General features: G+C 40.3%; 1 protein-coding gene across 2 annotated transcripts in view; it reads right to left on the reverse strand.

The window, feature by feature from the left end:
* Positions 1 to 27970, reverse strand: part of TMEM131 (transmembrane protein 131) — a 185995-nt gene that overhangs the window by 75668 nt on the left and 82357 nt on the right. For both annotated transcript variants that reach the window (XM_027554633.1, XM_027554632.1), the window contains exon 5: positions 2849 to 2972. In XM_027554633.1, the coding sequence (XP_027410434.1) occupies positions 2849 to 2972 (124 nt within the window). The remainder of the gene's footprint in view (positions 1 to 2848; positions 2973 to 27970) is intronic.

Raw genomic sequence — 27970 nt, forward strand, 5'->3', positions numbered from 1 at the left:
CCTTGTTCTTGACTTCCAGGTAATATGTATTATTTATATGGGGTTAAAAAAAATGGTTGTGTAACACTTGGCCTTTTAAATAATGACTACTCTTTTTTGTGTTTCCTACTGGTTAGTTAATGCATGTATGATACTGGTTAATAATCAAAAACCTAAGTGAGTTACAGAAAATGTTTTATTCTCAAAGAAATATGACCTGACCAGGAATTCTAAAGATGACAAGACAACTAGACTTAGGATAAATATATAGAAAGGGCCTGCTCTCTTGGACATGAGAAACTCTCTTTATTTTTCCCCAAAGGCTCCAATGATAGGCATAAAATTAAGTGGAAGAGAAATAAGGTTCCCTCTTCTCAAGAGTTAATTCCACCTTTCCACTTCTTGAGCTTCTGAAGTCAGTATCTTACTGTAGGGAATAAAGATGAAAATCAAGAAGAATAAGAAAATAACAACTTAAGACAGCACAGATTTTGGCTATCTCCTTTCAAGCTAAATCTAGAGTACCTAAACGTAAATTCTGATAGGTGTAAATTATTTTATTGTTTAATTCCACCTCCTGACAGTGGAAAACACAGACTGGCTTTTAACTTGTTCTTTGACTACATACACATTGAGTTTATCTTTTGAAGAACTTTCAGAGAGACTATTCTGTTTGCCTAAGATTCATGTGTTGAAATAAGTCCCTAGGAGAGCCAGTCCAGAAATGTCAAATTGGTGACCTTTAACTAGTTTTCTTTGGTCTACATTGTCTTTCAAAATTGACTTCATTTATCATTTGTAAATATCAGGAGATTATCATACACAAGTCCCTACTTCTGACTCTTCTTGGAAAATCATAACTGTGCATGAGCTTACATTCCCCTGTGGCCACCGCTGGCTAGAGTGGAGTAAGGGCTGGTCCCTCTGGATGGGCCGTGTGCTCTGCAGGTCACCTCGCTGGCCACTTGGTCTGCACTGTCTACACGGCCCCTTAAGAACCTATCTGTAACTCTGCTATCTATTTGGCTGCTGTGTATTGTGACAGGAACATTAAAAATGTAAAAACCCCGGCCTTTAACAAGGATGAAGCTTGATGCTTAGAAACAACAAAACACTGCTTGAACTAGCAAATTAAGTTAACAAGATAAAAATAAAATCTGTAGTGTAGTTGTAAACTACTTTTAAACTGCTTTCATGTCACTTTACTATTTTGCCTTTTAACCCAGCATGTCTCTACACTTGGGCAATGCCTGAAAGCTGGATGATTCCATTTGTACCTAAGTGTGTCTCCATACACAGACTAACATACATGAGCCACACCACAGCTTCTTATGACACAAATCCCTAGGGAAGCCAGCGGCATACCTAGACCTTCACACTGATTCCTGTCACTAACTGCAGGACGACAGGCAAAGCCATCAGGGTCCAGCTCTTCATTGGTGGAACGTGGGTACCAGGCCAAATGAATATACACACACGTTTCTCCTAGCACTGGGATTCAAGTGCTCAGACCATCAGTATATTTACAAAAATAAACAAAGAACAACTCAGCACAATAAGCAAATTAAAACTTTACCATCAAAATATGCCAACTTATCCATTCCTTGTTTACAAGATAGTTTTCAATTTAAAAAATGTCAAGATTATATGCCTTGTTTTTACACTAGAAGGTGCTACTTAAGGACAACGTGATGAAATAGGATTTTAGAAAGAAATGCAAAAATTGAAATAACTGATGAAAATTTATACACTAAAAATTAATTATTTAGTTTTATCTCTTCAAAGGAGTCAGGGAAAATCCTGGGAAGATGAAATTAGACTTCATTAATTTACTTTCCTCTGATATTTGCTATTTAGGTAATTATTTTGGAAGTCTATGTATTAAAGCTTAATGCATTCTCTCAAATTCAAAATTTATTCATATCAATTTTTTGTCAAGGTTTTTTTTTATAGAAACAAGTTTGCACAGTATCTATAAAAATGATTATAAGTAAAATTTTAGAGGATGCGTGTGTAGGATTCTAAACAGGCCCCCAAATTTCCTGCCCTCACTTTGTGACTGTGGATGTGGGGAGATGTCACACCTGTGATTTGCATTATTTGATAAAAAGGATTCTGCAGATACAATGAGATTATCAGTCAGCTCACTCTAAGTTAATAAAATAAGGAGACTGCCAGGTGGTCTTGACCTAATGACATGATGAAAGCAGAGTTTTCTCCACTGGTGGTGGAAGAGGAAGCCAAAGATTTCTGGAGCATGAGCAAGATGTGACACACAAGCACTGGTTTGAAGATGGTGACGAGGAGAGTGGGTGCCTCAGGGAACCGGGAAAGGTCTCTGGCCAACAGCCAGCAATGAAACCTCAGTCCTACAAGCACAGGGAACTGACGTCTGCTGACCGTGTGAATGAATCTGGAAGTGGATTTCCCAAATCTCAAGTCAAGGACTCAGCCCAGCTGACATCTTAATTAAAACCTTACTAAAGCTGGAGCAAAGAACCCACTGAAAGGTGACTTACAGAACCACAAGCTAATGGGTGGGTGTTTCTGGTGCTTTATTACTCACAAAAAGAGAACCAACACAGCGCTGAGGATTTACCTATTATTAGGAAGGAAAGGAAAACCAACTGAAGACGTCAATACTGCATTTTCCAGCGTGCTTAAGTTTCAAAGCTGATTTGTCAGGCTGTTTCATGTTAAGAAAACCAATGTGTGCTGAAGAGCAGAAGTGGTAATTTTCAGGAAATGGGGCAAACTGAAGTCCAGAATAAATATGGAACATTCAAATTAGATTTTAGTTACAATAAGATAAATAAAAACATCTAGACTTTCAAACTCAAGAAACGTCAAATGTAGTGGAGAAACTTACCCTATTTTGAAAAAATGATGCGTGAAAATGTGATGTGGTAGCAGATATTGATACTAAAGTAATAGTTTCTTCAGAACTAGGATTATGTAAGTAAACTTTTTCCATTTTTGGCATTCCAACTGGTCTGTAAAAACAAAAAGAAAATGGTCACAAATATTCAAAGACAATTTAAAGTGCTACAGTTAATTTCTGCTTGTTAAAAAATTAATCATCAAAATTATTTAGACAAATATACCAATATACCCAATATATATACAAAATACCCAAATATACAGACTTATTACACTGATTTATATCTAAAGTCACACATAAAATGCATTCATTAGCTATTCAGCAAATAAAATTTCTGAGTGCCAAGTGTATGTCCCACGCTGAGTCAGGTACTGGGAGGTAAGGGGGCAAGTCTCCACTCAGATAAAGCTTACAGTCTAGGAGGAGGCAGGCAAGGAACCAAATGGTCAGATCCCTTTCTTCCTGCAACACTACCTGCCTCTCTAATTCTGAATCTTCTCCTTCTCTCCCCAAATTCCCACTGATAAATGCTCTTCAATTTAGAAGGCAAACTGTAGTGGCAAAGGTATGTGAGTAGATCTGCCTCATGAGTTAGGAGCTATTATCTTCATTTTACAGGCGAGGACACTACGGCACAGAAAGCATAATAACATGCCTAAAGGCACACTTGGAACCTCATTTGAATCCAAGGCATTTGGCTCTGGTCCCTGCTCTAACAATAAAAAGCACGCACTCAAGATCTGATATCCACAGATTTCTTTAATGTTCTCCTCAGGATCCAAGGTATAGTTTGTCTTAAAAGTGAACCCTCCTCAGTATGCAGTCCTTTAGGTTCTTCCATTGCTAATCACGTTTGTACAGGCTGTCTCACTCGACAGCTTAAGAGAATTCTATAATATAATGTAATATAAATTATTTTTCAGAGTGCTCCCTACTTATCTGACACCTATCTTATTTCCTCAACAAGATAATCAGTACTCTAACAACAAAGTTATGTCATACACGCACTGTGTATCCTCATATAGCCTAGCACAGAACCAGGCATGTGGTGAAAGTGTGCGTGGGAGAGCCTGCCCACTCTTCCCCAATCTTTACCTCAGGGTTATGAAAGTCCCTGTTACCTGGCGTCAGCCTTAACCGTGGCTCCCCACGTCTCTGCCGCTTGGGCCAGGCTGGCTCCGTGTTCGACCCCCACACCTTTACCAACGTCTCTGCTCTGCTTTCCTGCCTACCCTCTGTGCGAAACAAAACCCTCATGTTCTAATTCAATTACACTTTTACAAGATCCTCTTATACAATCATTTTGTCCTATGTTTTCTGAAATTTTATTTCATCTGTATAAACTGCAAATTTTAAGTAGCTGGCAGAGCTAGAATTGCTTTATATACGGAACAGTGCACTCCTGAAGCTGGAAAAGTTAAACCAAGAATTAAAAATAAGCATAATGGAGTATATGCAGAGCGATATGGCAAGATACTAGCAAAATGAGATAATCATATAGAAAAATGAGAGAAAATATTAGCAATAAACATAGGTAACAGATTGGCTAGGGAGACAAAATCCCTTCATGACTGACAAGATAAGATTGACAATTTAGCTCAGAATTCAGCAAGAAAGAATACATATTTAGAACATTTTAAAAGACAGAGCTATAAAAAGAAAAAGAAAAACAGATATGTAGGGCATAACTAGAAGTGGCAATATTTGGAAAATAGAGTGTAGGAATATCTGAAGAATATGGACAAAAAATGGGTAAAACCCAAAATTTTAAAAAAGAAATTGATTGATTATGAAATGTCAACAAGGAGAGATGAGGAAACCCTGCACTTATGCACACAGTAAAATTTAAAAGGCTGTAAGAATTCTTCATACATGATGGATGTAAGTTTCTTAGGAGATATTTGCAAATATTTGCTTCCATTCTGTGGGCTATCTTTTCATTTTCTTGATGGTGTCATTTGCAGCACAAAAGTTTTTAATTTTTATGTAATCCAATTTGTATATGTTTTTTGGTCACTTTTACTTTTAGAGCTATATCTAAGAAACCACTGCACAAAAACCACTGCAAAAATGGAGATATATTCCACTGTTTTCCTGTAAGGTTTTATAACTTAGCTTTGTTACATTTACATTTACATTTAGTTCTATGACACACTTTGTATTAATTTTTGTGTAGGGTATGAGGTAGAGATCCAACTTAATTCTTTTACATGTGGATATCTAGCTGTCTTAGCATCACCATCTGTTGCAAAGATTATTCTTTCTCCATTTAACAGTCTTGGCACCCTTGTCAAAATCAATTTACAATACATGTAAAGTTCTATTTCTGGAATATAAATTCTTCCCCACTTATCCACACTGCAGAGTTACTTGATTACTAAAGCTTTGTAGAAAGTTTTTGATATTGGGAACTGTCAGTCTTCCAATGCTGGTCTCCTTTTAAAACACTGAGACTGGCTATTCTGGATCCTTTTTATTTCCATGTGAATTTTAAGACCAGCTTGCCAATTTCTGCAAAAAAGTAAATTGTGATTTTGATGGGGACTGTGTTGAATCCACAGATCAATTTAGGGAGTACTGCCATTCTCATTTGTGTTTTCTGATTTATGAGCATGGGACAGATTCTATATACTTAGTTCTTTAATTTCTTTTGATAATGATTTGTCATTTTTAGTTTATAGTATTACTTTTGTTAAGTTTGTATATAAGTATTAAATATTTTATTATTTTTGATGCTATTATAAATGAAATTGTCTTAATTTTAAGACTCTTCACTGTTAGTATATAGAAATAAAATATTTCTGTATCTGATGTTTAGTTGCTAAGTTGTGTCTGACTCTTGAGACCCCACAGACTGTAGCTTGCCAGGCTCCTCTGTTCATAGGATTTCACAGACAAGAACACTGGATTTCCAGGGGATCTTCCTAACCCAGAGAGTAAACCCATGTCTCCTGCATTGGCAGGAGTATTCTTTACCACTGAGCCACAATGTTCAAACTATCATACAATTGCACTCATTGTACATGCTAGCAACGGTATGCTCAACATCCTTCAAGCTAGGCTTCAACAGTATGTGAACTGAGAACTTTCAGATGTTTCAGCTGGCTTTCGAAGAGGCAGAAAAACCAGAGATCAAATTACCAATATTCACTGAATCATGGAGAAAGCAAGGGCATTCCAGAAAAAAACATATAATTCTGCTTCATTGATTACACTAAAGCCTTTGACTGTGTGGGTCACAACAAACGGCAGAAAATTCTTAAGAGATGGGAGTACCGAAACATCTTACCTGTCTCCTGATGAAACCTGTATGCAGTTCAAGAAGCAATAGTTAGAACCAGACACGGAACAACGGTCTGGTTCATAGTCTGGTTCAAAACTGGCAAAGGAGTACGACCAAGCTGTATGTTGTCACCCTGCTTATTTAACTTCTGTGCAGAGTACATCATACGAAATGCTGGGCTGGATGAATCAGAAGCTGGAATCAAGATTTCTGGGAGAAATACCAACAACCTCAGACATGCAGATGATACCACTCTAATGGCAGAAAGTGAAGAGGAACTAAAGAGACTCTTGATGAATGTGGAAGAGGAGAGTGGAAAAGCTGGTGTGAAACTCAACATTGAAAAAAACGAAGATTATGACATCCAGTCTTATCACTGAAGGGGGAAAAATGCAAGCAGTAACAGATTCTCTTTGCTTGGGCTCCAGAATCACTGCAGATGGTGACTGCAGCCATGAAACTGAAGGATGCCTGCTCGTTGGAAGGAATGCTATGACAAATCTAGACTGTGTGTTAAAAAGTAGAGACATCACTTTGCCAGCAAATGTTTGTATAGTCAAAGCTATGGTTTTTCCAGTAGTCATGTAGGCATGTGAGAGTTGGACCATAAAGAAGGCAGAGTCAAAACATGGATACTTTAGAATTGTGGTGCTGGAGAAGACTCCTGAGAGTCCCTTGGACTGCAAGGAAATCAAACCAGACAATTCTAAAGGAAATCAACACTGAATATTCATTTGGAAGGACTGTTGCTGAAGCTCCAACACTTTGGCCACCTGATGTGAAGACCTGACTCACTAGAGAAGACTCTGATGCTGGGAAAGATGGAAGGCAAAAGAAGGGAGTGGCAGAGAATGAGATGGTTCAGTAGCATCACTGACTCAAAGGACATGAATTTGAGCAATCTCTGAGAGACAGCTGAGGACAGAGGAGCCTGGTGTTCTCCAGTCCATGGGGTTGCAAAGAGTCGGACATGACTTGGCAACAGAACAGTAACAACCTATTGATCTGATATCCTACAACCTCCCTAAATTCATTTATTCTGTATTTTAAAAAAGTGGACTGCTTAGAATTTGTATGTATAAGAAGATAATATCTAAAAATATATAGTTTACTTCTTTCCAAATGCCATAGCAAAAGTGGGGTATCTAAGTCCCCAACTATTACTACTCAATTGTCTGTTTTCCCCTTTAGTTCTGTCAATTTTGCTTCCTGTATTTTGGATTTCTGTCATGTGTTTAGTTTTGTCTTGCTTTTTTCATATGACAATCTTGGTCTTTTAACTGGTGTGTTTAGACTATTTATAAAAAATGCAATTTTTTATGATTAAAGTCTATCACCTTGCTAGTTATTTTCTATTTGTCGTATCTCTTCTTTGTTCATACTTTTTAAAATTTTTAAACCATTTATCATTTCTTTATTATTATTTTTTTACTTTACAATATCGTATTGGTTTTGTCATACATCAACACGAATCTGCCACAGGTGTACACATGTTCCCCTTCCTGAACCCCCCTCCCACCTCCCTCCCTGTACCATCCCTCTGGGTCATCCCAGTGCACCAGCCCTAAGCATCCTGTATCCTGCATCAAACCTGGACTGGCGAATTGTTTCTTACATGATATTATACATGTTTCAATGCCATTCTCCCGAATCATCCCACCCTCTCCCTCTCCCACAGAGTCCAAAAGACTGTTCTATACATCTGTGTCTCTTTTGCTCTCTCACAAAAAGGGTTATTATCGTTACCGTCTTTCTAAATTCCATATATATGCCTTAGTATACTGTATTGGTGTTTTTCTTTCTGGCTTACTTCACTCTGTATAATAGGCTCCAGTTTCATCCACCGCATTACAACTGATTCAAATGTATTCATTTTAATGGCTGAGTAATACTCCATTGTGTATATGTACCACTGCTTTCTTATCCATTCATCTGCTGATGGACATCTAGGTTGCTTCCATGTCCTGGCTATTATAAACAGTGCTGCGATGAACATTGGGGTACACGTGTCTCTTTCAATTCTGGTTTCCTCGGTGTGTATGCCCAGCAGTGGGATTGCTGGGTCATAAGGCAGTTCTATTTCCAGTTTTTTAAGGAATCTCCACACTGTTCTCCATAGTGGCTGTACTAGTTTGCATTCCCACCAACAGTGTAAGAGGGTTCCCTTTTCTCTGCACACTCTCCAGCATTTCTTGTTTGTAGACTTTTTGATGGCAGCCATTCTGACTGGCATGAAATGGTACCTCATAGTGGTTTTGATTTGCATTTCTCTGATAATGAGTGATGTTGAGCATCTTTTCATGTGTTTGTTAGCCATCTGTATGTCTTCTTTGGAGAAATGTCTATTTAGTTCTTTGGCCCATTTTTTGATCGGGTCGTTTATTTTTCTGGAATTGAGCTGCAGGAGTTGCTTGTATATTTTTGAGATTAGTTGTTTGTCAGTTGCTTCATTTGCTATTATTTTCTCCCATTCTGAAGGCTGTCTTTTCACCTTGCTTAGAGTTTCCTTTGTTGTGCAGAAGCTTTTATTTTAATTAGGTCCCATTTGTTTATTTTTGCTTTTATTTCCAGTATTCTTGGAGGTGGGTCATAGAGGATCCTGCTGTGATTTATGTTGGAGAGTGTTTTGCCTATGTTCTCCTCTAGGAGTTTTATAGTTTCTGGTCTTACGTTTAGATCTTTAATCCACTTTGAGTTTATTTTTGTGTATGGTGTTAGAAAGTGTTCTAGTTTCATTCTTTTACAAGTGGTTGACCACTTTTCCCAGCACCACTGGTTAAAGAGATTGTCTTTTCTCCATTGTATATTCTTGCCTCCTTTGTCAAAGATAAGGGGTCTTTAGGTGCATGGGTTTATCTCTGGGCTTTCTACTTTATTCCATTGATCTATATTTCTGTCTTTGTGCCAGTACCATACTGTCTTGAAGACTGTGACTTTGTAGTAGAGCCTGAAGTCAGGCAGGTTGATTCCTCCAGTTCCATTCTTCTTCCTCAAGATTGCTTTGGCTATTCGAGGTTTTTTGTTTTTCCATACAAATTGTGAAATTATTTGTTCTAGCTCTGTGAAGAATACCGTTGGTAGCTTGATAGGGATTGCATTGAATCTATAGGTTGCTTTGGGTAGTATACTCATTTTCACTATATTGATTCTTCCAATCCATGAACATGGTGTATTTCTCCATCTATTAGTGTCCTCTTTGATTTCTTTCACCAGTGTTTTATACTTTTCTATATATAGGTCTTTAGTTTCTTTAGGTAGATATATTCCGAAGTATTTTATTCTTTTCATTGCAATGGTGAACAGAATTATTTCCTTAATTTCTCTATTTTCTCATCATTAGTGTATAGGAATGCAAGGGATTTCTGTGTGTTAATTTTATATCCTGCAACTTTTCTATATTCATTGATTAGCTCTAGTAGTTCTCTGGTGGAGTCTTTAGGGGTTTCTATGTAGAGGATCATGTCATCTGCAAACAGTGAGAGTTTTACTTCTTTTCCAATTTGGATTCCTTTTATTTCTTCTTCTGCTTTGATTGCTGTGGCCAAAACTTCCAAAACTACGTTGAATAGTAGTGATTAGAGTGGGCACCCTTGTCTTGTTCCTGACTATAGGGGAAATGCTTTCAATTTTTCACCATTGAGGATAATGTTTGCTGTGGGTTTGTCATATATAGCTTTTATTATGTTGAGGTATGTTCCTTCTATTCCTGCTTTCTGGAGAGTTTTTATCATAAATGGATGTTGAATTTTGTCAAAGGCTTTCTCTGCATCTATTGAGATAATCATATGGCTTTTATTTTTCAATTTGTTAATGTGGTGTATTACATTGATTGATTTGTGGATATTGAAGAATCCTTGTATACCTGGGATAAAGCCCACTTGGTCATGGTGTATGATCTTTTTAATGTGTTGTTGGATTCTGATTGCTAGAATTTTGTTAAGGATTTTTGCATTTATATTCATCAGTGACATTGGCCTGTAATTTTCTTTTTTTGTGGGATCTTTGTCAGGTTTTGGTATTAGGGTGATGGTGGCCTCATAGAATGAGTTTGGAGTTTACCTTCCTCTGCAATTTTCTGGAAGAGTTTGAGTAGGATAGGTGTTAGCTCTTCTCTATTTTGACAGAATTCAGCTGTGAAGCCGTCTGGACCTGGGCTTTGTTTGCTGGAAGATTTCTGATTACAGTTTCAATTTCTGTGCTTGTGATGGGTCTGTTAAGATTTTCTATTTCTTCCTGGTTCAGTTTTGTAAAGTTGTACTTTTCTAAGAATTTGTCCATTTCTTCCACGTTGTCCATTTTATTGGCATATAATTGCTGATAGTAGTCTCTTATAATCCTTTGTATTTCTGTGTTGTCTGTTGTGATCTCTCCATTTTCAATTCTAATTTTATTGATTTGATTTTTCTCCCTTTGTTTCTTGATGAGTCTGGCTAATGGTTTGTCAATTTTATTTATCCTTTCAAAGAACCAGCTTTTGGGTTTGTTGATTTTTGCTATGGTCTCTTTTGTTTCTTTTGCATTTATTTCTGCCCTAATTTTTAAGATTTCTTTCCTTCTACTAACCCTGGGGTTCTTCATTTCTTCCTTTTCTAGTTGCTTTAGGTGTAGAGGTAGGTTATTTATTTGACTTTTTTCTTGTTTCTTGAGGTATGCCTGTATTGCTATGAACTTTCCCCTTAGCACTGTTTTTACAGTGTCCCGCAGGTTTGGGGTTGTTTTCATTTTCATTCGTTTCTATGCATATTTTGACTTCTTTTTTGATTTCTTCTGTGATTTGTTGTTTATTCAGCAGTGTGTTGTTCAGCCTCCATATGTTGGAATTTTTAATAGTTTTTCTCCTGTAATTGAGATCTAATCTTACTGCATTGTGGTCAGAAAAGATGCTTGGAATGATTTCAATTTTTTTTTGAATTTACCAAAGCTAGATTTATGGCCCAGGATGTGATCTATCCTGGAGAAGGTTCCGTGTTCCTGTGAGAAAAAGGTGAAATTCATTGTGTTGGGGTGAAATGTCCTATAGATATCAATTAGGTCTAACTGGTCTATTGTATCATTTAAAGTTTGGGTTTCCTTGTTAATTTTCTGTTTAGTTGATCTATCCATAGGCTTGAGTGGGGTATTAAAGTTTCCCACTATTACTGTGTTAATTTCCCCTTTCATACTTGTTAGCATTTGTCTTACATATTGCGATGCTCCTATGTTTGGTGCATATATATTTATAACTGTTATATCTTCTTCTTGGATTGATCTTTGATCATGATGTAGTGTCCTTCTTTGTCTCTTTTCACAGCCTTTGTTTTAAAGTCTATTTTATCTGATATGAGTATTGCTACTCCTGCTTTCTTTTGGTCTCTATTTGCATGGAATATCTTTTTCCAGCCCTTCACTTTCAGTCTGTATGTGTCCCCTGTTTTGAGGTGGGTCTTTTGTAGACAACATATATAGGGGTCTTGTTTTTGTATCCATTCAGCCAGTCTTTGTCTTTTGGTTGGGGCATTCAACCCATTTACGTTTAAGGTAATTACTGATAAGTATGATCCCGTTGCCATTTACTTTATTGTTTTGGGTTTGAGTTTATACACGCTTTTTGTGTTTCCTGTCTAGAGAATATCCTTTAGCATTTGTTGGAGAGCTGGTTTGGTGGTGATGAATTCTCTCAGCTTTTGCTTGTCTGTAAAGCTTTTGATTTCTCCTTCATACTGAATGAGATCCTTGCTGGGTACAGTAATCTGGGCTGTAGGTTATTTTCTTTCATCACTTTAAGTAAGTCTTGCCATTCCCTCCTGGCCTGAGGAATTTCTATTGAAAGATCAGCTGTTATCCTTATGGGAATCTCCTTGTGTGTTATTTGTTGTTTTTCCCTTGCTGCTTTTAATATTTATTCTGTGTGTTTGATCTTTGTTAATTTGATTAATATGTGTCTTGGGGTGTTTCACCTTGGGTTTATCCTGTTTGGGACTCTCTGGGTTTCTTGTACTTGGGTGATTATTTCCTTCCCCATTTTAGGGAAGTTTTCAACTATTATCTCCTCAAGTATTTTCTCATGGTCTTTCTTTTTGTCTTCTTCTTCTGGGACTCCTATGATTCGAATGTTGGGGCATTTAATATTGTCCTGGAGGTCTCTGAGATTGTCCTCATTTCTTTTAATTCGTTTTTCTTTTTTCTTCTCTGATTCATTTATTTCTACCATTCTATCTTCTAATTCACTAATCCTATCTTCTGCCTCCGTTATTCTACTATTTGTTGCCTCCAGAGTGTTTTTGATCTCATTTATTGCATTATTCATTATATACTGACTCTCTTTTATTTCTTCTAGGTCCTCGTTAAACCTTTCTTACATTTTCTCAATTCTTGTCTCCAGGATATTTGTCTGTGATTCCATTTTGATTTCAAGATTTTGGATCATTTTCACTATCATTATTCGGAATTCTTTATCGGGTATATTCCCTATCTCTTCCTCTTTGGTTTGGTTTGGTGGGCATTTATCCTGTTCATTTACCTGCTGGGTATTCCTCTGTCTCTTCACCTTGTTTACATTGCTGAGTTTGGGGTGGCTTTCTGTATTCTGGCAGTTTGTGGAGTTCTCTTTATTGTGGAGTTTCCTCGCTGTGTGTGGGGTTGTATGGGTGGCTTGTCAAGGTTTCTGGGTTAGGGAAGCTTGTGTTGGTGTTCTGGTGGGTGGAGCTGGATTTCTTCTCTCTGGAGTGCAATAAAGTGTCCAGTAAATTATGAGATGTCAATGGGTTTGGAGTAACTTTGGGCAGCCTGTATATTGAAGCTCAGGGCTGTGTTCCTGTGTTGCTGGAGAATTTGCGTGGTATATCTTGCTCTGGAACTTGTTGGCCCTTGGGTGGTGCTTGGTTTCAGTGTAGGTATGGAGGCGTTTGATGAGCTCCTGTCGATTAATGTTCCCTGGAGTCAGGAGTTCTCTGGTGTTCTCAGGATTTGGACTTAAGCCTCCTGCTTCTGGTTTTCAGTCTTAATTTTATGGTAGTCTCAAGACTTCTCCTTCTATACAGCACCGTTGATAAAACATCTAGGTTAAAGATGAAAAGTTTCTCCACAGTGAGGGACACCCAGAGAGGTTCACAGAGTTAAGTGAAGAGAAGAGGGAGGAGGGAGTTAGAGGTGACCCAAATGAGATGAGGTGGAATCAAAAGAGGAGAGAGCAAGCTAGCCAGTAATCACTTCCTTATGTGCACTCCACAGTCTGGACTGCTCAGAGATGTTCACGGAGTTATACAGAGAAGAGAAGAGGGAGGAAGGAGACAGAAGCGGCCAGGAATATAAAGGGAGGAATCAAAAGGAGAGAGACAGATCCAGCCAGTAATCAGTTCCCTAAGTGCTCTCCACCGTCAGGAACACACACAGATTCACAGAGTTGGGCAGAGAAGAGAAGGGGGAGGGAGGAGACAGAGGCGACCTGGTGGAGAAAAAGCAGAGTCCAAAGGGGGAGAGAGCAGTCAAGCCAGTAATCTTGCAAGTAAAAATGGGTATTGAAGATTGGGTACTTAAAGGTACAAAATTGATAACAAATACCAAAAAGCAAAGATTTAAAATCTAGAGTAGAGGGTGGATTTTCAAAAATACAATATTAAAGAAAAGAAGAAAAAAATAGTCAACAAAAATTATATAAAAATATATATATATATGAAGTTTGCTTTAAAAAAATTGGGTCTTTTTTTTTTTTGCAAAGTAATAGTAGGTTATAAAAATGAAAATTAAAGGAGTAATAGAGGACTTAAAATTTTTTAAAAATTAAAAGGAAAAAAAAAGAATGATCATAAAAATAGTAAAAATATATCTAGGACTTCCTCTGGTGGTGGTGTGGGCAGTGTGGGGGTCAGTTCATTTTTGGATAGTTCCTTGGTCTGGCTTATATTTCTCAAAATCTATAGGCCCCTTCCCATGTAGTCAGTACAAACGACAGGGTTTTAATCTATTGCACCTGTCACTTCCAAGGCAGTTCCCTGTGTTTTAGCTTCTTCTGTTTGCTGGTCTCTTCAGTGTCTGATTTCTGCCCTGACAAAAGAGGGCGGTGGTGCACACTTTTTTAGGCTCACTTGTTCAGTTGTGCTGTGGGGAGGGAGGGACGCTGCAAACAAGTAACACTGGCGTGTGCTCGCAGTGCCTCAGCCACACTGGGTCTGCCCGCTCACGGTGCGTGCGCCCTCCCTGCCCACACTGCTCAGGCTCTAGGCTCTAGGTTGCTCCACCGGAACCGTCCAAGGCCGGCCCTGGGCTGCATGTACCTCCCAGGTCTAAGCTGCTCAGGTTCAGGCACTCGGGTAGTCCTCAGAGGCGCAGACTCGGTCGGGCCTGTGTTTTGTGCCCTTCCCAGGTCTGAGCAGCTCAGGTGATGAGGTGTTTGGTGAGCGTGGTCGCTGTGACTTATCGCCTCCCCCGTCCCTGCGCTCGGTTTCCTGGGTGTACAACCGGCACACCTTTGCAGGCGGATGTCCAGAACTCCAACAAGTCTTAGCAAAGAAGCCTGCTTGCAGTTTGGTAGATAATGTCTCTCTGGGGCTGCGATTGCCCCCTTCCGGCTCTGGCTGCCTGTCACCAGAAGGGGATGGTCTGCAGCTGGCTACCTCTGTTCAGTCCTTTGTTCTGTGAGAGGGCCTGGCAGTGTCTTAGGGCTTTGTGCGTGGTAGCTATCCCACAGTCTGGTTTGCTAGCCGAAGTCAGTTCGCTCAGATTGCCCTTGGGACATTCAGGCTCTGTCCTTACTGTAAGCAATGCAGCCCGCGCCTCCCTGCCCAGCCCCCGCTTGCTAGTGGCGGGTACAGGCGTCTGCGCTGCTTCTCCTTGGGCTGGTAATCTGTGGGTTTTAATTATTTATTTATTTTTCCTCCCTGTTATGTTGCCCTCTGTGCTTCCAAGGCTCGCCACAGACTCGGCAGTGAGAGCGTTTCCTGGTGTTTGGAAACTTCTCTCATTTTAAGACTCCCTTCCCGGGATGGAGCTCCATCCCTACCTCTTTTGTCTCTTTTTTTGTCTTTTATATTTTTTCCTACCTCCTTTTGAAGACAATGGGCTGCTTTTCTGGGTGCCTGATGTCCTCTGCCGACATTCAGAAGTTGTTTTGTGGAATTTACTCAGCGTTTAAATGTTCTTTTGATGAATTAGGGGGGGAGAAAGTGGTCTCCCTGTCCTATTCCTCCGCCATCTTAGGACTGCCCCGTAATTAAAAAAAAAATAATTTTCATTTATCTTTGGTTGTGCCTGGTCTTCACTGCTGTGCAGGCTTCTCACTGCGGTGGTTTGTTGCAGAGCATGGACTCTAGGGCGCATGGGCTCACTAGTTGCAGCTCCCAGGCTCTAGAGCACAGGGTCAATAGTTGCTCTGCAGCATGTGGGATCTTCCCAGACCAGGCATCAAACCCAAGTTTCCTGCATTGGCAGGCAAATTCTTTTTACCACTGAGCCAAGGAAGCCCCCATAATTCTTTACATGCAGAATTTTCTAGTCCTGGCCCAATTAAACTAGAAATCAGATAAACAGATTCTCTACAAATAAACAGAGCAACATGTGTAAGCAACTCATGGATCAAAGATGAAGTCTGAATGAAAATCAAAAACCACGTGCAAATGAATCAAAATGAAGAAATTAACTATTAAAATTTTGTGGTATACAGTTCAAGTTGTGCTTAAAGGAAAATTCTTATGTGTAAATATACATATTTAAAAAGAAGAAAGCCTGAAAATAAATGAGCTAAGCATCCATGTCATTAGAAAAATAGCAAATTAAACAACAGAAAGTTGAAGAAAAGAAATAATAGAAATAAGAGTGGAAATCAATGAAGTAAAACACATAAAATAGAGATGATATATGAAGTCAAAAATTACAATTTTTGGGGTAGACTAATAAATTATCAACTACTTGGCAAAACTAAGAAAGAAAAAAGAGAAGGCATAATATCAATATCAGCAGTGATGAAGAAGACACCACTACATCTAAAGTTGTACGTTAAGTCACATTTCACTTATTCTCATATTCTGTATCACTGAAACTAACATCAAATGTAACATACCACCACTTTATTCATTTCTTCTGCAGCATCATCTACAGCTGACTCGGACTGTTGTGCACATTTTGCCTTTTCCAGGATGGGAGAACAACACCTTCTTTCCATATTAGGGCTTTGCTCGTGGCTCAATGGTAAATAATCTTCCCATACTACCCTAAAAAGTCAGGTTCATATGCATATGGTCCACAAACTATATAAATAAGAACTCTTCACTGTCTTTTGTCAACATTTAACACAGTTTCTAAGGGTCTGATGATGACTTGTGCTGCTTTTCATTTAAAACACCATTGAGAATTTCTTTATAATGCTGACATGAAGTTTTGTTGCTGTTGATGTTAAATGCCTTCTGGTGTCTCTAAAGCTTAAACCTAGATATACTCCCCACTCTCAGAGCTCAGCACTGCAGATGCTGCCAGCTCTTGCCCAAAGTGGGAAGGCTGTAGAGAAGACGCACTCCATTAGCAGTCCCTAGGAGGCTGTGCCCACAGATGGCCCTTGAGAGGTGGGTTCCCACAGAAGAGTTTCCTGCTTTGCAGGGAAGCAGAAACCTGGTCCAGAACTGCTCCATAGCTTATAGCCCAGCCATCAGATCAGATCAGTCGCTCAGTTGTGTCCAACTCTTTGCGACCCCATGAATCACAGCACGCCAGGCCTCCCTGTCCATCACCAACTCCCGGAGTTCACTCAGACTCACGTCCATAGAGTCAGTGATGCCATCCAGCCATCTCATCCTTTGTCGTCCCCTTCTCCTCATGCCCCCAGTCCCTCCCAGCCTCTGAGTCTTTTCCAATGAGTCAACTCTTCGCATGAGGTGGCCAAAGTACTGGAGTTTCTGCTTTAGCATCATTCCTTCCAAAGAAATCCCAGGGCTGATCTCCTTTAGAATGGACTGGCTGGATCTCCTTGCAGTCCAAGGGACTCTCAGCCATCATGAGGCCCTAAATCTTTCTGTAGTTTAAATCTCAGCCATGAGGGAAAGATCCAAAGATGAACCAAGGTTTGTTCCTGAGGCAGGGATGGAGGGCACCCAGAGGCAGGTCTGGAACAATGCATTATGGTAAGGAAGCAGGAGGCCAAGTGTCCTGAGGATCCCCAGTGCGTGGGCTTCCGCCTGCCTCAGGAATCAGACCTCTTAACCAACAGGCTCACTGATCTCAGGCAGGGGTCACAGAACCACAAAATAAAAGCAGGTACAGATCCAGCTGGGATTTCAAACTTTGGCCTTGTTGCGACAAGGAGAAGCTTTACAAAGACAACATGGAAGGGAAAACTCTTCTTCCTCAAGCCTTATGCACACATGTAAGTGAAATGAAAATACAGAGAAATAAACATGTCCTCCTTCCACCCTGTAAGTTCACCAATTATGCTTTTTTCAGCAAATGTGTTTGTGTGTGTGTTAGTCGCTCAATCATGTCCAACTCTGTGATTCCATGGACTGTAGCCCTCCAGGCTCCTCTATTCATGGGATTTTCCAGGCAATACTGGAGTGAGTAGCTATTTCCTTCTCCAGGGGACCTTTCCAAACCAGGGACTGAACCTCGGTCTCCTGCACTGAAGGCAGATTCTTTACCGTCTGAGCCATCAGGGAAGCCCTTTCAACAGATATGCTCTTAAAATTCAAATATTTTATACACTACTTGGTAACCAGTGTTTCTTCTATGAATTTGTTCTTAATGTTTTTCCTCCTGTGATGTCAGTGCAATCAGTCTCAGTTTAGATGAAAAAGACATGGTGTCAGACAGACAGGTAATCTGGAGGATCCTTGAAGAAGACTGGACTGAAGATGGCCAGCTACAGGAGAGGATGTGGGTAAGGAAACAAGCCTAGAGATGCCAGGAGACTGTAAGTGGGGGTGGGTCAGAAAGCTTGCTTTACAGTGCTGCTGAAGTTGGCTGTGCTCTTTTTCTAGCGATCAAAGAGGGGAGGCCCTGGGCCACACCCTCCAGAAATGAACCCTTGCTCAGGGGAGAAGGGTCATCTCCTATGCTGCTCAGAGACATCCGGAGTATGTCAGCAGGCTATTCCAGTCACACATCTCATGGGAGCAGGCTTTCTGCAGCTACAGGTCCACATCATGGAAGCAGAGGCCATACTCCTTGGATGGACCTGCCTACAGAGCTCATACAAACAGCCCTCCCTGTCTCTCCCTCACCTCAGCTTCCTCGATAAAGTAGGAGACTAAGGAGAGAGGCCACACTAAAACCGTGGAAAACTATGGTCAAGTACTAATACAAATTTACTTGTAAATAAATAAATAAACTTGCTATGGAGGTCTTTACTGTCAAGTAAGACCTCCGTTTTTTATGTTGCCTAACGAAGTACCACAAACTGAGAGGGTGAAAGTGACACCCATTTATCATCTGACAACTCTGTCAGGCACAGGTCGAGGCAGAGCACGACAGGCTGATCTGCTTGGGGTCTCGGGCATCAAAGCTCGAAGTTCATGCAGGTTGTTGGCAAAGTTTGGGTTGCTCTCAGTGTCTGGCCATATGGCCGCTTCATTTTCAAAACCAACACAAGGAAACTCCCTTGCATCAAATACCTCTCAAGCTTCAAACCTCTGACATTTCTTTCTGTCTCTGATTGCTACAGCCAGATTTAGAGGGCTTGTGTGATAAGGTCAAGTACCCAGATTACTTCCCCAATCCTAAAGGTCAACTGATTTGGGACTTCAATTACACTTTCAAAATTCTTTACAGCAATGTCTAGGTTAGTGTTTGCTTGAATATGATTGGGAGGAGGTGTATGTGCTCCTTAGGGACTAGGAACCTGGAGGCCACCTTAGACTCCTCCTGTCACAACGTCACGTGCAACTGCTTGGCCAGACAGGTAAGACGTGAAAATAAGACGAAGATTTTCAAAGCTCTGCTAGTGCTGGTCCTGCTTGTTTCCATTATCAGCTGCTTCAAAGTAGGGCCAAGAGGGTTACTGTGAATTATTTAGAGATAAATCAAGCTGATTATACAGCTGTTCTCTGGGCTGACAGGGCAGAGCTTCTGACTAACTGCCCATATTTTACAAGAGTCTGAGACCCGAAAGAATTAGGAAGAAGCACTCATGAATTAGAGACGAGCTTGGAAAGTTAGCTGCAATTTTGCGGTCAATGGCAATTTTTCTAGCCACAGAAAGATGACAATGCAATGCCACAGAACAGCTGAAGAGATGGCTGAGCAGCTGCCCTCAGACAAACTTTATGAATGGCAGTGACAGAGAGGTCTATTAACATCACTTCTGGCAGGAAGTTGCGCCAAATCAATATGCAGTACTCGGTACCACTCAACTACCACAAAACCCAACCATCGTCTCAAGCACATCTGGTAAAGAATCTGCCTGCCAGTGGAGATGTAAGAGATGCAGATTTGATCCCTGGGTCAGGAAGATCCCTTGGAGGAGTAAATGGCAATGCATTCCAGTATTCTTGCTGAGAGAATCCCAGGGAGAGAGGAGCCTGGTGGGCTACAGTCTATGAGATCACAAAGAGTTGGACACGACTGAGCGTCTGAGCACAGCACCCTCAGGCTGAACTGGGGTGTTGGCAGAACAGTGGGAAACTGGAAAGCTAAAAAGCACCAAACAGCCCTTTAGAAGAGATGGCCTACCTGATTTTCTGGGAATACTAGAAAGTGATTAGGGAGAAATGGCTCTCATAAACTGACTTTAACTTGACAGTAAAGACCTCCATAGCAAGTTTATTCAATTAACACTTTTTTAGAAAGCCATTAAGTCTCTCCTTTAAACTTAAGACTTGAAACCAAGATTTTCTGCACTTGATTACATAAACCAAAGAACTCAATGAAACAAGTCCTCACCCAAAGAATCTTTTAAAACTACAGTAAATGTTTGAAAAAAAGGAGTTGTTACGGAAACAGAAAAATATTTACCAGCACTGGCATACGTAACTAGGGGGGTGAGTAAAGGCGAGGGTGGTCATGTCCAAGATTTCTCCAGGCTAAGTGTTACAGAGAAGTAAAAGGGGAAAGAAAAGAAGGGGAGAGAAAGGTAAGGGAAAGGGAAAAAAGGCAGAATTAAAGAATACATTTAAACAAAATGTATGAAAACAAAGAGAGCCTACTTTTGAAGAAAGTTAATTTGATCAAACATTGAAGACCTAGCAGACAGTAGGGATGAACAGGGTAGTGAGAGGACTCAGGCCATGGAGGTTTAGGCAGCAGCCGCAGAACTAGAGTTGTGTCTTTGCTGAAGGACGGGAAACCATCTTGGAGACCCTTGTTGACAACCTGGAGTGGTAAATTTCATCCAATTGAAAAGTTCTTCCAGATACCATAAAGGGTGTTTTAAAATGAAGAGTGACTTCTGGTTTAGCAAAAATGACTGCAAGCAGTAGAAACAGTTCACAGAAAACATAAGGCAAAAACTTCAGTGCATAAGTAAAAGTACAGTACAGTGAGCAATGATTTCTGATTACTTAACAATTTCTGGAAAAAAAATAAAATGTTTGGTTAAGGGTACTTCTCAAGTCTTAAAATTACTCAGACATATGAAGCTAATGAAACATTCACAGCATGGGCGTTAATTAAATCTGCACATAGTTGGATCAAGAAGTAAAGGTATAGCAAATGTTTACTGAAGTCCAGCAAATCACTTAAAAACAAAACAAATTTAACTGTAGCAGAAGAAATCAGCAGACAATCTTGTTGGACTTGAAGATAATGTATGGCATATATTAAGTATGAAATACAGGCTAAACAGCTAAATAGTGTGTATCACGGATTCGAGCAAACTCTGGGAGATAGTGGAGGACAGAGAAGCCTGGCAGGTTATAGTCCCATGGGGTCACAAAGAGTCAGATACAACTTAGCAACTGATCAACAACAAATTCATCTTGATAGTCTGGTCTGGGAGGAGAACAGACATCAAAAGAAACTATTAGAACAACAACTAACGCTTTGACAGAAGTTAGTAGAGGATGTCGATGGCACCCCACTCCAGTACTCTTGCCTGGAAAATCCCATGGACGGAGGAGCCTGGGAGGCTGCAGTCCACGGGGTCGAGAAGAGTCGGACACGACTGAGCGACTTCACTTTCACTTTTCACTTTCATGCATTGGAGAAGGAAATGGCAACCCACTCCAGTGTTCTTGCCTGGAGAATCCCAGGGGACGGGGGAGCCTGATGGGCTGCCGTCTATGGGGTCGCACAGAGTTGGACACGACTGAAGCAACTTAGCAGCAGCAGCAGCAGTAGAGGATGTCAAGTATAATGAAGAATTCAACTCTAGTTTTGATGCCTGATTACAAATAGCTTTCAAGCCCCACAGTGTCCCTTCACCTTATGCCCCACATCTGGGTAAGCCTAAAGGAAAGCCTGTATAGTTTCTCTCTTGGATCTATTGAGAAATTCAGACCATGTAAGTCCACCCAGCCTCACCCCCTAACCACAGGATTCAAGCCAGTCTCCTTTCTCTGCTCTCTCAAGCCATTTTTCAGATCTTGGGAGCCTACCCTGCTCTCCCCATAAAGTTTTACTGCATGCTCAGTTGCTAAGTTGTATCCAACTTTTCACAACCCCAAGGATGGTAGTCTGTGAGGCTCCTCTGTCCATGGAATTCTCTAGCAGGATTACTAGAGTGGGTTGCCATTTCCTCCTCCAGGGGATCTTTCCAAACTAGGGATGGAACCCATGTCTTTTGCATTAGCAGGCGGATTCTTTACCACTGAGCCACCTGGTGGATTAGCCTTGACACTAAACCAGCTTTGGGGTGGGGATCCAACCCAGCTCAGTGGAGTGAACACAAGAGCACAGAAGCAGGGAGGGGAAGGCATGCTTTAGAAGGCCATCAGCGGTCCTCCAGGCCAGGGAAGTTGTATGGACTTCAGCTGGAGCTGCTGCCCACAGTGGACTACTCTTTCTCTGAGTGAAACCCTGATAATTACAGAGACACCCCCACTGTGGAAGGTGTCATCCACTTCCACAATGTGGAAGATACATTCACTACCAAACACTGTCCTTGTCTGAGGGGTAGGGTGGGGTGGCTACTTCACCTGTGCCAGGGTGTTGACTGTTCTACTCTGAGATTTTTCAAACTAAAGTAAAAGCAGCTTTATTATTCCCTGATGGGCGGAGGCTACAAGAACGTGGGTCTGAAGTGCAGTCAGTCGATTTGTTCCCATCACTGTAGGAAAAAGATACGGGCGGTGAGACAGAAGCAGCCGACAGCAAGCGAGGGGAGATAAGAGACAGGGAGAAGGGTCTGGGTACTGGATAACGTGCATCCTGTTGTTTCCAGATCCCACCGCGACTCTAAACTTTCTACAAATGGTCCTTGGAATTCCTTCTAGTATATCCTCATCTTTGCCTCAACTCTTTGCAGTTAGATTTCTGTCACTTCAAACCAAACAACTACAGCACTGCAGCTGACCAAAATAGAGGAATTACGGCACTCTGTAATTATTGTTCATTTTCTTAGAATACCAATAATGAACTTTCCTGGTGGCTCAGGTGGTAAAGAATATGCCTGCAGTGTGTGGAAGACCTGGGTTGGGAAGATCCCCTGGAGTAGGGGATGGCAACCCACTCCAGTATCTTGCCTGGAGAACCCTCATGGACAGAGGAGCCTGGCGAGCTTGGTGCTATGGTTATGGAGAATGCCCTTTATATGTGGAGATGTTTGCCAAAACCTACAGGAATGAAATATTACGTCTGCTACAAGTGATTTTTAAAAATCAGTAAAAATATGAACATAGGAACATTTTTAATTACAGAATTTAGTTTAAAAATATATTTACTATCTGTTCTACTTTTCTGTATGGTTGCATGAAACCATCCATGAAAAATTCCCCTCCGGGAGAGGAGCCTCTTAAAGTACGTATAATACATCTGGAGCTTTGAAAGAGAGTTTGGCCCTCGTCTTAGCTAAGAGGCTCCCAACAACAGCTGGATCTGTGATTGCCCTGCTTCCTTGGAATCCAGTCTGATGCAACTGTCCCTTCCTGGGTACCTGCCCTTGTACACTGTGGGCCTGCTTAACCAGCTCCAGCAATTATTTTCATGTAAGTCAATTCCTCAAAAACTCTACATACATAAACACATACAGTCATATACTCTCTCTCACACATACACACACATATAAAAATCTCTGACTGGATCTATCCCTCTGACTGAATCCTAATACACCTGTTCACATTTGCTCCCAACTCCTACTTCTACTGATTCACTTCTGTGAGATCTACTTTATGAGATAAAAACAAACTCTGTTCAGGGCTTTCAGGTTGGACACAGACAAGTCTAAATTAAGGACAGAATTTGTTTTTCATTTCGACTTCTGGCAGCAGCACATAAACGTGCTGCTTCGCGAAGCAGTCCAGTGTGACTGTGCTGTCCCTAAGAGCGCACGTGCGGCTTCCCGCACTCTTCCTACATGACCTGACCCTTGTCTGTCCTGGGGTTCCTCTGTCTGTCCGCACATGTTCACCACAGCATCCACAGCTGCTCTCAGCTCAGGACATTTCCAGTTCTCTGGGGTCAGCACCAGTCTCTTAAAGAAATCTCATTTATGTCCTCTCTGGTTGTACATCAATTCACTGATTCCTATCCGTTCTCTTTGTGCATGACACTCAATTATTCTCTAGACTAAATCTTAACTAAAAAGGTTTCACATTTTGCATATCTTTTCATCTCATTATTTTGGACTCTCTTCTGAAAGTCATGGCTGTGTCTAAAGCATTAGTTTCAGTACTGATTACAAAACAAAAAGTTTAAAACAATAAATGAATTTTAAAAATGCATACATACAATTTGCTGTTTATGCAATTTTAAAAATGTATACATAGTATAAAATAAAATTTGACGGAATAAAAAAAGGCATGGTATATTATGTTTAGAAAGGAGATTATAAAGTTTATGTTCAGAAAATATTGTTATATTTCTGTAACTCAATAAATACATACAGATACACAGAAAAAGGACTTAAAGGATAAAAGTTCAGTGTTAATGTTTCTGAGTGGCTGGATAACTGGTAATTTTTTTCTTCTTTCTCTTAATAAGCATTTTCTAAGTTTACTACAGTGAATATGTATGGCTAGTGCATCAGGCAAAACCCCAGCAAATTCTGTAGTAGTGATTTAATAATCTGTGGTCTAGACCAGGAATTCACTAGCTCTTACGGATTCAGATATGGACTTGGAGGGGGATGGCTATAAAACCCTTGAACATGTATGCAAAATGTTATTTTGTGTGTATGTAAGCATTGGGGAAAGGAAGGAAGAGGTTGCCATAGCTTTCATCTGTTCTTAAAAAAACACAACACCATGATCCAGAAAGGGTTAAAACTAGTCTAGAATTTTGCTTGATTTTATCTCAATTTCTTCTATTTGGAGGATGGTGTATTTTTTCAAGTGTTGAGTGACAGATAATTTGAAATAGGCATTACCAATTCCGATTCAGATATTTAGTATACCTGAACACTTCTTTATCTTAAAGGATTCGTGAAATTTTTAAAACTCCCTTTAAAAAATGAAGTGAAAAACACTGGGTATAACTTCTGAAACAATCTCTCTAGAGATTGTTATTGCTAAGCTTTTCAAAATAAGAAAACTCACTACATTAGATTTTAAGTTTTGCTGCTGTCCATTGATCTCATCTGTCCCCAGGCTCATGGTATCATCATAAACATGGCCCTTGCCACAGTCCTAGACTGGAGCTCATCAGCCTCTCTCCTGATTCACTCAGGATGAGAACAAACTTAAGACAGTTTTACTCAACATTGTTTTTAAAAAATAATGAACGTTCTTGCTGAAGATCAAAGTGCATGGCATGTTTCATTAAATATCTTGCATTTGACAGAAGGAGACTGGGTCACATTAAAAACTTTATGTTTTCTTGCCTCAACATCGTACCTCAACTTTTTTACACGACAGGAACAAGAGTGATGTATTTCCTATCTGAACATTATGGTCTTTAAATCCAACACCCACAAGTCGTTTTACTCTTCATATAACAACTATCTGCAAACACTGATTCCACCTACCGGTACAGAAGGAAGCATACAAACTTCTCTTTATCCCCTCCAAAATCCACGATCTTTGTAAGAATATAAACACCTGAGAAGATGGAGTTGCTAGCACATAGGTCTTCTGCTTGGAGAAGGACATGGCACCCCACTCCAGTACTCTTGCCTGGAAAATCCCATGAACGGAGGGGCCTGGTAGGCTACAGTCCATGGGGTTGTGAAGAGTTGGACAAGACTGAGCGACTTCACTTTCACTTTTCACTTTCATGCACTGGAGCAGGAAATGGCAACCCACTCCAGTATTCTTGCCTGGAGAATCCCAGGGACAAAGGAGCCTGGTGGGCTGCCGTCTATGGGGTCTCACAGAGTCGGACACGACTGAAGTGACTTAGCAGCAGCTCTTCTGCTAACTGCTCTACCATGGTTCTATACAAGTATGACTGATATAGTCGAGTATTCTAGGTTTGAGATTGTAAAGAAATTATTTAAATTTAGTGTCTTTACTAGTAGAAAATGGTTAATGACAACTCTGACAACATTAAAAAGAAATGACAGTATTTTCAGTTATTGACTCAATAGATCTGCGTACAGTTCCTATTACCTATCCCTTTAAATTATTTTCTTCTCATAAATGCTGGAGAGGGTACAGAGGAAAGGGAAGCCGCCTACAATGCTGGTGGAAATGTAAATTAGTATAGCTACTAGTAGGTTCCTTAAAAAACTCTAAAAATAGATCTACCATATGATCCAGCAAGTCCATTCCTGGGCATATATCCAGAGAAAACCATAATTCATAAAGATATGTGCACCCCAATGTCCACTGAAGCACTATTTACAATATTCAAGACATGGAAGCAACCTAGATGCCCATCAGCAGAGGAATGGATAAAGAACACGTGGTACATATATACATGGCATATTACTCAGTCATTAAAAAGCGAAACAATGCTATTTGCAGTAACATGGATGGACCTAGAGATTATTATAGATTGCCATACTGAGTGAAGTCAGAGAAAGACAAATATCATATGGTATCGCTTATATGTGGAATCTGAAAAAATGGTATAAATGAACTTATTCACAAAACAGAAACAGAGTAACAAATGGAGAAGAAAAACTTACAGTCACCAGGGGGAAAAGAGGGATTAGGATAAACTGGGAGATTGGGGACTGACGTATACACACTACTATATATAAAACAGATGATAAGGAATTAATAAGGACCTACTGAAAGATGCTGCTGTGAAAGTGCTGCACTCAATATGCCAGCAAATCTGGAAAACTCAGCAGTGGCCACAGGACTGGAAAAGGTCAGTTTTCATTCCAGTCCCAAAGAAAGGCAATGCCAAAGAATGCTCAAACTACTACACAATTACACTCATCTCACATGCTAGTAAACTAATGCTTAAAATTCTCCAAGTCAGGCTTCAGCAATATGTGAACCGTGAACTTCCAGATGCTCAAGCTGGATTTAGAAAAGGCAGAGGAACCAGAGATCAAATTGCCAACATCCGCTGGATCATGGAAAAAGCAAGAGAGTTCCAGAAAAACATCTATTTCTGCTTTATTGACTATGCCAAAGCCTTTGACTGTGTGGATCACAATAAACTGTGGAAAATTCTGAAAGAGATGGGAATACCAGACCACCTGACCTGCCTCTTGAGAAATCTGTATGCAGGTCAGAAAGCAACAGTTAAAACTGGACATGAAACAACAGACTGGATCCAAATAGGAAAAGGAGTACGTCAGGGCTGTATATTGCCACCCTGCTTATTTAACTTATATGCAGAGTACATCATGAGAAATGCTGGGCTGGAGGAAGCACAAGCTGGAATCAAGATTGCCGGGAGAAATATCAATAACCTCAGATATGCAGATGACACCACCCTTATGTCAAAAAGTGAAGAACTAAAGAGCCTCTTGATGAAAGTGAAAGAGAAGAGTGAAAAAGTTGGCTTAAAGCTCAACATTCAGAAAACTAAGATCATGGCATCTGGTCCCATCTCTTCATGGCAAATAGATGGGGAAACAGTAGAAACAATGTCAGACTTTATTCTTCTGGGCTCCAAAATTACTGCAGATGGTGATTGTAGCCATAAAATTAAAAGATGCTTACTCCTTGAAAGGAAAGTTATGACCAACCTAGACAGCATATTACTTTGCCAACAAAGGTCTGTCTAGTCAAGGCTATGGTTTTTCCAGTGGTCATGTATGGATGTGAGAGTTGGACTATAAAGAAAGCTGAGTACAGAAGAATTGATGGTTTTGAACTGTGGTGTTGGAGAAGACTCTTGAGAGTCCCTTGGACTGCAAGGAGATCCAACCAGTCCATCCTAAAGGATATCAGTCCTGGGTGTTCATTGGAAGGACTGATGTGGAAGCTGAAACTCCACTACTTTGGCCACCTGATACGAAGAGTTGACTCATGTGAAAAGACTCTGATGCTGGGAAAGACTGAAGGCAGGAGCAGAAGGGGATGACAGAGCATGAGATAGTTGGATGGCATCACCACCTCAATGGACATGGGTTTGGGTGGACTCTGGAAGTTGGTGATGGACAGGGAGGCCTGGCGTGCTGCAATTCATGGGTCGCAAAGAGTCGGACATGACTGAACGACTGAACTGAACTGTATAGCACAGGGAACTCTACTCGATACCCTGTAGTGGCCTAAAAGAGCAAAGAATCTAAAAAAGAATGGATATATGTACATGTGTAACTGATTCACTTTGCTGTACACTTGAAACTAACGCAACATTGTAAATCAATCTTACTCTAATAAAAATTATAAAAAAAGAAAGGCAAACAAAAAAATTTAAGTTAAAAAAATCAT

The sequence above is a fragment of the Bos indicus x Bos taurus genome, chromosome 11, assembly GCF_003369695.1.
Source record: "Bos indicus x Bos taurus breed Angus x Brahman F1 hybrid chromosome 11, Bos_hybrid_MaternalHap_v2.0, whole genome shotgun sequence".
NCBI classification, from domain to species: Eukaryota; Metazoa; Chordata; class Mammalia; order Artiodactyla; family Bovidae; genus Bos; species Bos indicus x Bos taurus.